A 13,471-nucleotide genomic window follows, 5' to 3' on the forward strand; every position below is an offset into this window, starting at 1 on the left:
AAACACATGAAGAACAGTAATTTTTGGTAGGCAATCACCGTCCATAGTGGAAAGCATGTACAGGCCAGGTGTTAGCTCTATTTCTCCATAGCATAAAAGAGAATAAACTATTTTTTAACCATCCCCTCCTCATTTTCCACGTTTTCATTGTACAACAAAGCCCACAGCTTTTGTTCTGTTCTGTTCTGTTCTGTTGTGTACCAAAAAAAAAAAAAAACATCATGGTGGAAACCAGATGTCGGGTAGTGAAACCACGTCGTTTTATATTTCTTATTGTTTTCTGCTTCACTCTGTCCCCTTTACTCTCCTTTTTCTTTTCTGTGGGTATTCATGTTCTTCTATATATCCGCCATATCCAAATCCTTCACATCCTCACACCATCTTCCTGTGATTCTACCCTTTACAAATGCTTCCCAAATTGGGGAGACCCTTTAGAATGAAGGAGAGAAATGGTAAGCTAAGAGAAACTGACAATAATCCCAGAAATTCGAAGGCTGTTGGGTTAGGAATCCTTGTTCATCGCTCACCACAACCAAATCTCCTGCTTAAACACTCCACAAAACTTGCTTCTTCCACTCAAATCATTTCCAACAATTCATGTTTTCTCAAAACATGTCTTCTTTGCCACAAGAATCTGGACCCCCACGAAGATATTTACATGTATAGGTACTCTACTTTTGATCTATATACCTTAGTTTTTGCTTATTTCTTTAGATTTTTCCAAGGAAATATGTCATTTCTTTATACTGGTTCAGTTTTTTTATGGTATTTGGTGTTGTTCATAGGGGCGATCAAGGTTATTGCAGCATAAAGTGCAGAAACCAGCAGATTGAAAATGATGAAAACAGAGAATTAGAAGATTCCACCAGGAAAATACTTGAATCTTTCAGACAATGTCATAAAAATGAACCAATTGAAACTCACCTTCTCTTAGAGGATCTCCAGCACCAACATAACCGCCTTCCTGTTTCATAGTCTTATTGTCTTTTCCACCTGCTTCATGTTTCAGAAAATGTAAAGTAAAATGGTCATTAGCATTTAGCAATAAAAGAAAACAAGAGAAGTTGGATCTTTGTTGTCTTTGTATTCATTGGCAGATTGATGTTGTATCAGAAAAGGAAAAGGGTGTAAGATTTGAAGCTCTTTTAGATAATTTAATTTTTGACTGTGATGAACTGATGATTATGTAAGGCTGAAAAAACATATGAAAGAGATAAGCTATGAAGGGTTGCTACAATAGCTGAGCTAAATGAAGTCAAATGTTTATGAATGCATGAACTGGAGAAGTTGATCTTAACATATGCTTAAAACTTATTGCATGGTTCAATAACATGGTCTGGATTACCTTAGACAATTTCATCTGGTTTATGTGTTTGTGGGTCATCGTTTTCTAGTGCAATAGATATGGGATACATCTATCTTTAAAAGGGAGGAGTACATTGTAACAATTCAAGCCCACTGCTAGCAGATATTATCCTCTTTGAGCTTTCTATTCAAGGTTTTTAAAGCACGTCTGTTAAGGAGAAGTTTTCACACCCTCATAAAGAACGTTTCGTTCCCCTCTCCAATCGATGTGAGATCTCACAATCCACCCCTTTAGGAGGCCAGCATTCTCGTTGGCACTCATTCCTCTTTCTAATTGATGTGGGATCTCACAATTCACCTCTCTTTGGGGCTTAGCGTCCTCGTTAGCCCTCGTTTCTCTCTCTAATCGATCTGAGATCTCACAACCCACCCCCTCGGGGCCTAATGTCTTTCCTGGCACACCGCACAGTGTCCACCCTCCTACGTGGCTCAGCGTCCTCTTTGGTTCACTAACCAGTGTCTGACTCTAATATCATTTACAAGCTCAAGCTCATCACTAACATATATTGTCCTTTTTGGATTTTCTCTTTCGAGCTTTGAAGAAAGTTTTAAAACGCGTATGCTAGGGTTTCCACACCCTTATAAAGAACGATTCTCCTCTTCAACCGATGTGAGATCTCACAATGTACCTTCCATTAGTGCTGGCTGAGTTACAGCTGATGTTGATAATATCATCAGAAGAAGCCTGTGTACTTATGTGCGTATGTAAATATATTGTCTGGTCGAGTAACCAATGGCATAGAAGTGTACCTTAGCCTGCAACTTTTCTGCGAGATCTAAATGTGACAGACCAACCATCTCTTGCCAAGTGTTCCATACATATGCACTAATTTGTAGAATCTTGGCGCATGTGAATCACAGTCCATGCATGGTCTCATTAGCAATGAATGGTATAAATTGAGATGGAATTTGAAGAAAAAAGAAGTTTTTGATACTGGCTCTTTGAAACAGGGCAAAAGAAGATGCATTCAGCTAAGTCCCAAGAGGAACCACTGCCTCCTCCTGTTTCTGCACCTTGAAAGAGAGCAAACCAAGATGCTTATGCACTATTTTATTCAACCAATTTACTGAAATAACAAACACCAAATAAAAAAACTTGCTAGATATACTTGTATTGCAATCCCCTGTTGGAGTTGGAGTGTTCCTGAAGATAAAAGTAAGAGGATTATTCAAATGATCATCAGAGATACCCTTTTCCACAATTTCATGAACAAATAAATCTATTGACAAAGGAAATTATGTTAGCATCGCACAACATCACACTCGATCTAGATGAACACAAAGAACAAGAGAGAAATACAAAAAGGAATATTGGCTAAAAGGTTTATGTTGATGACTTCATGTATATACAAATAGAATATAGAGAATAGAAAAGTACACTCAATGAATATATATAGTTTCAATTTACACCATATATATCTCTATCAGCAAATTGAGTTGATAAAGATTTTGGAACTGATAAGAAACATGGGATAGTTCATCTAATTGCTAACCCGCAGGTATTCGACCTGAAAATTTAGATTGATTTCTACTTAATCTTCTTGAACCCAAAGCTGTGCCAAAATACTTGTTTCCTTCACAACCTGTACAGGGAGGTAAGCTGCTTTCTCTCAGTTAGAATCATGGATATAGAGTGTACTGTACACTAGTTGGAATATTCCAGAATGGATGCTGCTGATCAGGTGGTTTCAAGAGGTGGGTTTTGTGATGGAAATGTTATTAACTCAATAATGGGCGAGTATAACATGACCGCTCAGCGTTCTGTTAGAAATCACGAACCTCCACAATAGTATGATATTGTCTACTTTGAGCATAAGCTCTAATGGCTTTACTTTTGGTTTCTCCAAAATGCCTCATACCAATGGAGATCTATTCCTGGCTTGTAAACCCACGATCATTCCCTTAATTAGTCGAGGTGAGACTCCTCAACAATCCTCCTCTCGAATAAAGTACGTCATAGAGCCTCCCTTGAGGCCTATGGAGCCCTCGAATAGCCTCCCCTCAATCAAGACTCGACTTCTTCTCTAGAACCCTCGAACAAAGTACACCATTTGTTCGACACTTGAGTCACTTTTTACTATACCTTCGAGTCTCACAACTTCTTTGTAGGGCATGACTCTAATACCATGTTAGGAATCACGAACCTTCACGATGGTATGATATTGTCCACTTTGAACATAAGCTCTCATGACTTTGTTTTTGGTTCTCCTAAAAGGCCTCACACCAATAGAGATGTATTCCTTACTTATAAACCCATGATCAACTTTTAATTAGCCGATGTGGGACTTCTCTCCCAACAATCCTCAAACACTTTCATGTCTAACAACACAATCCTTCTCCTCTGATGATCATTTAGTTTGGTGTAACTGTTTAATCTTGAATATCTAGAATGTTGTATATGCATAAACAAATAATGGCAATGTTGTTTCTTGATGCTCATAAGAAGAGCCAAAGAGCTCAGGTGACAGAAAATGGCAACTAATTCTCCTGCAGGGTGCTGGAAACAAAATTGAACCTTTATTTGATTTCTAAGACTAAAGTTACCCTTTCAACAAAATTGAATTACATAGAAAGTGTATTGGTCAAATGAAAGCATTAAGGCAAGACAGGTTAGGGACGTGATGGGAAAATCTAAAAGAAAAAAGGTGATGCTTTAATGAAATTTACTTTGGAGGTTTGAAATTTCTTTGAATCACCGACGGATGTTGAGGATTGGATTGTTCATCTCAAACCAGTGGCCTTGTCTGTCTGGCTTTATTGGTGTGTTGTTGACCTCTTCCTCTGACTTCATGCTTTACCAAATTTTTACTTGCTAAATGCTAATTTAACCTTTATTTGAATGCTATCACTGCCGCTTCTCCCTTTGTCCTTTCTCTCTACTGAAAGGGAATTACTTGTTTAAAATATGAACAGAACCAGAGCCTTTCATGGTCCTGCTTCCAGCTAAATTGAGAGAAAGACCCCATTTGGTTAGGTGGTAGAACGAAACATTTTTTATAAGGGTGTGAAAATCACTTTCTAGTAGACGCGTTTTAAAACTCTTGAAGACAATATATACTAGCGGTAGACTTAGACTATTATAAATGGTATAAGAGCTAAGACACCAGGTGATATGTTAGCAAAGAAGCTGAGTCCGAAGGGGGTGGATACGAGACGGTGTGCCAGTAAGAATGTTGGACCTTGAAGGGGAGTGGATTAGGAGTTCCACATCGATTGGAGAAGAGAATGAGTGTCAGTAAAGACGCTGAATTTTGAAAATAGTAGATTGTAAGGTCGAAGTTCGTACGAGGAGGGAGGAGAGACATCATAAGCAGAGATTCAAAGAAGAATGATGGCTCGCGGATGGGTCCAGTTTTTGTTTCTGATGACAATATGGCCCACACCTTCATTACAATGAACCACACTGTCCTTCCTTCCATGCGCAATTTTTTCACCTTACATTGGGCTCCACCTCACACACAATCTAGCCAAATTCTAGCCAAATTATACAGCAGCTTTCAATCCAAGTACTGTTCATCTCATATACACACAAAACAAAATTTGACTAACAACAAATATTTCTTGCCCCCACTATAAATCAAATCAGCTTCCATTCTAAATGATTCATATAATCCTATAGATATTATCAATCCCATTCAGAAATGTTGGTGGGTTATTCCACCCGATCATAACAGTACTAGATATTCCAGTTATGTTTTAATTGAATAGATGAGTTAGTATTTTATAATAATCATAATATAGTTCAACTAGTTAAGAGGTATGTCATCGATCATGAATGTCTCGATCAACTTGGTGAACTCGAAAACAATATTAATAATACATATTCTATAGTTGTTGCGATAAATATATTCATTTAAACATGAAGGTTTTGGAGTTTTTCCTCCCCTCATTGAATGCTTCCAATAAAATTCACTAGTGAGATGCATTGGAATATGTTAAAGATTAGTCCGCTTTGATACTAAAACCTAAATTTGGTTCTAAATAAAACATTGGAATATGTTAAGAACTACGAACCTCCACAATAGTATGAGATTATCCACTTTGAGCATAAACTCTAGTAGCTTTATTTATTTTTTTTCCCCAAAAAGCCTTATACCAACGGAGATATGTTACTTACTTATAAACCCTTGATCAATCCCTTTATTAGGGGATATAGGACTCCTCTTCCAACAATTTGTATGATATTGTCTACTTTGAGCATAAATTTTCATGGCTTTGCTTTGGAGTTCCCTAAAAAGTCTCATTCCTTACTTATAAACTCATGATCATTTCCTAAATTAGCCAATATAGGACTCCCTCCCAACAATCCTCAACAGAGTACAAACTACGAGTCGTACATGAAGATGAAATTATTAATGCAAATGTGTTACCTATTGAAGGGGGTTGGTGGGGGTGGTTAAGGAGGAGAATTAATGCAAATGCATTATCGGTTGAAGGGTTGGATTTCTTGAGGTTCGAAGGAACTTAGTAGGAACAAAGTAGAGTCTGGATGTACCTCCAAATGTGTGGTCCTAAGTGATACACAAAAATAATTGAACTTTCGCCTATTTATGGCCATGTGGCCTCAAAATAATACATCTTTAATGGAGGTCTCTGAACTAAAATCTTTAACTCTTCAACTCAACTAATTCACTTATTGAAGACAAATTAATTAGGGTTTTAATAAGATATTTAATATTACGCACATGTTGGTTATCTCGGACAGCTAAAGATTTGTGGGGCAGCCTTCATTCTTGTGTCCATTAACATTGAATTTCCTTCACAACTTCTCTCTGGTCTTATCCAACCAATTCGTTTCTCCAATATTTATTTTATACTTCAACACCATCCAACTATTAATAGTCTTTGGATCAGTGTCCTAAACTAAGGTCTATGTCTCCATCTTACGTTTTTAAAAACTTGAACAAAAAATAGTTTTTAAAAATATATTTTTATTTTGGAATTCAAAGAGAGAAAAACTATAATAAAAGAAAAAAAAAATGAAGAAACAAGAATCATATATTTTAATTTGGTCTCCTTTATTTAAAAATTTTCAATTTAATCCTCTTATGTTCTAAAATTTTCAAATATTATTCTAACATTTTTCAACACAAAATTTACATTACTTTTAAATAAATGAGTCTAATTGAAATTTAGAAAATAAAATAAAACTTTTTTTTTATCAAGAATAAAATATATTTTTAGTCATTTGCACTTCATTCTATTTTAATCAATCCTATTTTCAAATATCCAAATTTTCAAACACACTATGAACACATTCTTAAAATTTGTAGAGAAAAAAATTATTTAACTAATTTTTTTAATTAAAAAAAAAAGTTAACAATAAAGAATTTTAAGTTTTATTGAAAATAAAGAGACTAAATTTACCTTTTTAGAATGACAAGAACTAAAATAGAGTTAACCTAAAATCTATTTAAACCGAGCTGATTAGAGGAATTAGAAACTATTTTAACCCTTCTAATATTTCTCTAAATTTCTATTAACTAGCTAAATCTCACTCCATTACCATTTACTTTTAGTATTAATCATCGACCAAAGAATAATGTACTTGTTAAATGATTAGTTTTATTTAACTTTTAAAAAAAAATGTTTTAAAATTTAAACTGTGAAAATCCAAAAAAATATTATTGAAGGTTATATGATATTTTTAAAAATTCAAATAGACTTTAAAACATTGTCTTGAAAAATTGATTACGCAAACTAATAGACTTTAAACAAATCTGTTTAATAATCATTTTAGTTTTAGTCCACAATTTGTTTTGTCACTACCCTAATCAAATTAACAAAAAAAAAAAAAAAATTATTTTAAAATTTTCAACTAAGAAACCCAAAATATTTCTAGGAACAATTTAAAAACAAAATCATTGTCAATCCATCACAACATATCAAACCCGACAATAAAAAATGGTTCTAAAATATCTCTAGAGCCTTAGAATTCAAAAATTTTAACTTGATGAATAGGGTATGGCTAATGGAATGGATGGGACTTTCTTCCTTTTGACCTTTTTTTTGCCAACTAATTTCCCCTAAATTCCAAGGAATAGAAGTCCCAGAGTACTCTTACTTGCAAATTAAATTTATACCAAAAGTTATCTAAAATAAGGAGTCCGAGTCCTTACTCTGCCCCTCGTCAAAGTTCGAACTTTCAGCATTCTACGCGGTTTTATTACTACAACTGTTGCCTCACTCACTCCAACTACAGCTACACTCCACATCCCCACGCATCTCTGCGTGCACTTCCTTTTTAAAGTTTTTCAGTGACAGTGAGTGACAGGGCGTCGGCAGACCAGTGCCTGACCACCATCACCTCCTCCCTCCTCCATTGCTAAACCCTTCATTTCTCTCCTCTTTCTTTCTCTCTCTGTTCTCTCCCATGGCTGCTGCTCTTCTTCGAGCACTCGTCCTCTTCTCTCTCCTTCTCCCACTTTATTCTTCTTCTTCTTCTTCTTCTTCTTCCGCCGATGCTTCCAAGAAAACTTTCATTGTGCAGGTTCACGGAGATTCCAAGCCTTCCATTTTTCCAACTCACAAGCACTGGTACGAGTCATCTCTAGCCTCCATCACTTCCAATAAGGCTACAGATGCTACTTCATCTTCTTCCAATGGACCCATCCTTCACACTTATGAAAATGTATTCCATGGCTTCTCTGCAAAGCTCTCACCTTCTGAGGTTGAGAAGCTTCAAACCCTCCCTCACATCGCCTCCATCATCCCCGAACAGGTTCGCCATCCTCACACAACTCGTTCCCCTGAGTTCCTTGGCCTCAAGACTACCGATAGTGCTGGCTTGCTCAAAGAGTCCGACTTTGGATCTGACCTTGTGATCGGAGTTATCGATACGGGTATTTGGCCGGAGAGGCAGAGTTTCAACGACCGAGATCTGGGTCCTATTCCTTCCGAATGGAAAGGGCAGTGTGTTGCGGCTAAGGACTTTCCAGCCACTTCTTGCAACCGTAAACTTATTGGGGCTCGATTCTTCTGCAGTGGGTACGAGGCCACCAATGGAAAGATGAACGAGACCTCTGAGTACCGCTCGCCTCGAGATTCTGATGGTCATGGTACTCATACAGCGTCCATTGCTGCAGGCCGTTATGTGTTTCCAGCTTCAACTTTAGGCTATGCTCGTGGTAAAGCGGCCGGAATGGCTCCTAAGGCTCGTCTTGCTGCCTATAAAGTCTGCTGGAACGCCGGCTGCTACGACTCTGACATTCTTGCTGCGTTTGATGCTGCCGTTTCCGATGGTGTCGATGTTGTATCACTCAGCGTCGGCGGTGTGGTTGTGCCATACTACCTCGATGCCATCGCTATAGGGGCTTTTAGAGCGGTGGAAGCCGGCGTTTTTGTCTCGGCATCAGCCGGTAACGGTGGTCCAGGTGGGCTCACTGTGACTAATGTAGCACCATGGGTTACAACAGTAGGAGCTGGAACCATGGATAGGGATTTTCCTGCTGATGTTAAATTGGGAAATGGAAGGGTTATACTTGGTACCAGTGTCTATGGCGGACCGGCTTTGGTTCCGGGTCGTTTGTATCCTCTTATTTATGCAGGAACTGAAGGCGGGGATGGGTATTCTTCGTCTCTATGCTTAGAAGGTTCATTAAACCCCAATTCGGTGAACGGAAAGATAGTACTTTGTGATAGGGGCATCAATTCAAGAGCTGCTAAAGGTGAGGTTGTGAAGAAGGCTGGAGGATTGGGAATGATTTTAGCTAATGGGGTCTTTGACGGCGAGGGTTTAGTAGCTGACTGCCACGTACTACCTGCCACCGCCGTCGGTGCAACCGGCGGCGACGAGATTCGTAAGTATATTGCAGAAGCAGTGAAGTCTCAGTCACCGCCAACCGCAACAATTTTGTTCAAGGGAACTCGGCTTGGGGTCAGGCCAGCACCGGTTGTTGCTTCCTTTTCATCTCGAGGTCCTAATCCAGAGTCCCCTGAAATCGTGAAGCCTGATGTGATTGCGCCTGGTTTGAACATTCTTGCTGCTTGGCCTGATAAAATTGGACCTTCTGGAATTCCTACTGACAAGCGTGCCATAGAGTTCAACATACTTTCCGGCACGTCCATGGCCTGTCCTCATGTCTCTGGCTTGGCTGCTCTACTTAAGGCCGCACATCCAGGATGGAGTCCAGCAGCTATAAAATCAGCCCTAATGACCACTGCTTATACTTTGGACAACCGGGGTGAGACAATGTTGGACGAATCTTCAGGCAATACTTCCACGGTCTTGGACTTTGGAGCTGGTCATGTTCACCCACAAAAGGCAATGGACCCTGGTTTAATCTATGACCTGAACACATATGATTATGTTGATTTCTTGTGTAATTCCAACTACACCGCTAAGAATATCCAAGTAATTACGGGGAAGATAGCAGATTGTAGCGGGGCAAAAAGGGCTGGCCATACTGGAAATTTGAATTACCCTTCATTGTCTGTGGTGTTTCAACAATATGGTAAGCATAAGATGTCTACACATTTCATAAGAACTGTGACCAACGTTGGGGACGCCAATTCAATCTATAAGGTAACAATAAAGCCACCAAGTGGAATTTCAGTGACAGTGGAGCCAGAAAGGCTGGCGTTTAGAAGGGTTGGGCAAAAGTTGAGCTTTTTGGTTAGGGTCCATGCAATGGCTGTTAAACTTTCCGCTGGAAGCTCTAGCATGAAGAGTGGCTATGTAGTTTGGACTGATGGAAAGCACGTAGTCACAAGTACTTTGGTTGTCACCATGCAGCAACCTCTGCAGTAGGATTCCATAATTTTGCTCCTTCCAACTACCTAGTTTTCTTCTCTGTATGTACAATGGAAATGCTTTTCCTCTCTTCTTTTCTCTTAATATTTTTTGCTCTTTTTAAGTTTTCAATATCAGAAAACTGGTGGGGTTTGGTTTTGACACACGATTAAGGATGATGAGTATCTTTGGTTGTAAGACTATGGAGAATGTTTGTAAAATAGTGTGTTTAGAAGCATAGACCAGAGATCAATGTGAAAAGTCTTTTCCCCGTAATCATGTTTTTCTCCGGAATCATCATGTCGGTTGAATTTCGCTTTCATCTAAAAGAACTGCTTTAAACAGCAAATGTGCTTTTGCTAATCCAATTTTTCAGTCAAAAGAGCATAGGCACACGTATGCTGAAAGCATTAAAAGCTTGTGGGATTCCCTGTAAAGGCGAATGGCCTGTCTAAGTAACCCCATTTTTTATTTTCTATTTGTAAGCTTGGAGTTGCTGCTTGCATTTCGGTTTTCCCTTTCCTAGTCCAGGAAACTCAAGAATGTATCTCTATATGATCGGTGAGTAATTTAGAATTTTGGATGTCGTTTCTTTTCACATGAATCCAGATTCCAGAGACTGTTTCTATAAAAATTAACACGATTCATACGAGATTGACTATGGTGAAGTCTAGTACACTACCCTTCCATTAATCAAGCCTTTTCTCAAGTAAAGTACGCAGATATAAACAAGTGATCACAAACTGTTTGATTAAATTCCTCTTAGTAGGTTCAAATTGCGAGAGAAGAAAGATACCTGGCGATGGTCCACAGTCAATCATCAGTGTAAAAGGCTGCATAACAGAAGATTATGAACTGGAAAAGAAAGTAAAAACATAAGCAACCGCCATATACCGATTGAATACGAACGAACAAGATGAAAAAATGAGGAACCAATAATTATGAGAAGAAAATCATACTACCTTTCCAGCTATTTGTTGGAATCGAATCCTCGATTGGCATGATCAGTTGTCGTTTCACTGTGAATTGAAATTATGAAAGCAAATCAACAAGAAAACAGCCTCCAATCCATAGCTTCGCTTTATACCCGTGACCATAACAAACGCGTTTTCATGATGATATGTGTCCGATTCTGCGAAACAAAAAGCTCACTCATCGAAAACAAGAAGGAAACATTACCTCTTCTGCAGTCTTCAATCTGAAAAAAAAAAAGATTCAGAACTGTTCTTTCAGCCATTTCCCACCGAACGATATTTTTCCCTCCATTTCTTCCCCCCTATGAACCGTCCCAGCAATTTTGTCTCGGCCCGTAATTGGGCCCATAAATATATTCTAAATGGGCTTTGCAGTCTCAATGAAGCCCAGTAAATGAATTCACTGCTACAGTAGCCTGGCCCACAACATGCTTCTGAATGTTACAATAATACCCCTAAAGTTGTGCACATGGGCACCTCTCCTAATAAGACAATTTTTTATATGGACAACCTATTTTTTATTATTATTATTAAATTATAAATTTTGTTAATATATTTTTATCCATAAAATAATAATAATAATAATAAATAAATCAATAAAATAATATTTGTTGACTTGTATACTAGACAATATAAATTTATTTCAATTATTTTATTTTCTTTTATTTCGTGCAGTCAAATGGTCAACCAATGGGTTAGTTACGGGGAAGTTAAAAAACAGTGACGGGACGAAACTTGTCGTGATGTTATTGGATGGTGACCGAAGGAGACACTGTCGCTGTCACTTTATCTCGAGAGATTATAATTTTGAAAAGCCCAAGCCCATAATCGAATATTTTATTGTTTTTTTAATATAAATATATTTAGATTTTCTTAATTAAACGTTATTAAAATTTGTATATATAGTTTTAAATTTTTTTTTTACCTAAAATATAATATATGAAGTATTAATTAGTTTGTTGACGGTCAATTATGGATCAAACAGGTTGATCAATAAGCTCAAAGAGATTGAACCAGTTAAACTTTAATTTTAGGTCAAGTTTGGATCGAGTCTAGGCTATACTTCAAGCTCATATATGAGGTCGTATCGAATGATTCATCGACCAACTTGGTTACACAATTCCAAAGTCATCTATTTAATTCACGTTACTAATTTGTACATTTTTTATAATTTAGTGTTTAGAATATTCATAAATAATAAATAAAAATAAAATACGAAAATACTATTGAATGAAAATGGAAGTAAAAGAATATAAATAAATTTGAAATTAAGGACCAAATAAAAAATATATTGAAAATGTATTTAATTTTTATTATTAATTATTTTTAAGGTGTGGCTTCATTTAAATAATATTAATAACAATTTCAATGGAGGAAGGAAAATCGGGGTTTGTTGGATTTTGTTGCCTTATTATTATTATGACTCATAATTAAATTATAAACAGATAAAAATTAGAATATTCATTTACTCCAATATTTTTTAGTCAACGACGCGTCGTTTGTTTTTCGTGTAATTTCAACGCCGCTAATTCAATAGAACTATTCAAATTTATACTAATTTCCAGCTCATTTTTAATAAATTTCATATTTATAATTACAAAAATTAGAATTTAAATTAGTCTTCTTTAATAAAATTTTGATTAAATAGGAAAGTTCTGACTTTTTAAATTGAATTATTTTTTCAAAGGGTATGAATTAAATATGTAATTATTTATTTATTATTTTTAAAAAGTCATTTATTATTAATTTTAAATGTTGGAAATTCAAAGAGAATAGGTAATGGTATGTTTCGATCCATCGCTGTCAGATATTATCGTCTTTAGGCTTTTCCCTCAAACATTTAAAACGCGTCTGTTAGGGGAAGATTTTCACTCCCTTGTAGAGGGTGTTTTGTTATCCTCCCCAACCAATGTAGAACATCACCATCCACCCCCCTTCAAGGCCCAGCGTCCTCAGGTGTTTTGTTTTCCTCTCCAACCCATGTGGGACATCACAATCCATCCCCTTCAGGGCCCAGCAGCTACTTGAGTGTTTTGTTCTCCTCCCCAACCAATGTGGGACATCACAATCCACCCCCTTCAAGGCCCAGCGTCCTCGAGTGTTTTGTTCTCATCCCCAACCAATGTGGGACATCACAATCCACCCCCTTTTAGGGCCCAACGTCCTCGCTGGCACTCGTTCATTTCTCCAATTCGATATGCTACCCCCACCAAATCCACCCCTTTGGGGCCCAGTGTCCTTATTGGCACACCGCCTCGTGTCAACCCCCTTGGGGGAACAACGAGAAGGCTGACATATCGTTCGATGTCTGACTCTAATACCATTTGTAACGACCCAAATCCACCACTAGCAGATATTGTCCTTTTTGGGCTTTTCCATTCGGTGCTAGAGGAAGGTTTCC

The 13,471-nt window shown here is 37.4% G+C and overlaps 1 protein-coding gene and 1 long non-coding RNA gene across 2 annotated transcripts in view; one reads left to right on the forward strand and one right to left on the reverse strand.

Annotated features, from left to right (window-relative positions):
- Window positions 1-1,362, reverse strand: part of LOC111494534 — a 6,458-nt gene extending 5,096 nt beyond the window's left edge. The window contains exon 1 of the long non-coding RNA XR_002720197.1: window positions 925-1,362. This is a non-coding gene — a long non-coding RNA (uncharacterized LOC111494534). The remainder of the gene's footprint in view (window positions 1-924) is intronic.
- A 6,108-nt stretch (window positions 1,363-7,470) lies between these two features.
- LOC111494531 (subtilisin-like protease SBT1.5) lies at window positions 7,471-10,372 on the forward strand. The gene has a single exon (XM_023144482.1). The coding sequence runs from the start codon at window positions 7,739-7,741 to the stop codon at window positions 10,112-10,114; it is 2,376 nt and encodes a 791-aa protein (XP_023000250.1). The 5' UTR covers window positions 7,471-7,738; the 3' UTR covers window positions 10,115-10,372.
- The last annotated feature ends 3,099 nt before the right edge of the window (window positions 10,373-13,471 follow it).

Source organism: Cucurbita maxima, unplaced genomic scaffold, assembly GCF_002738345.1.
Source record: "Cucurbita maxima cultivar Rimu unplaced genomic scaffold, Cmax_1.0 Cma_Scf00020, whole genome shotgun sequence".
NCBI lineage: Eukaryota > Viridiplantae > Streptophyta > Magnoliopsida > Cucurbitales > Cucurbitaceae > Cucurbita > Cucurbita maxima.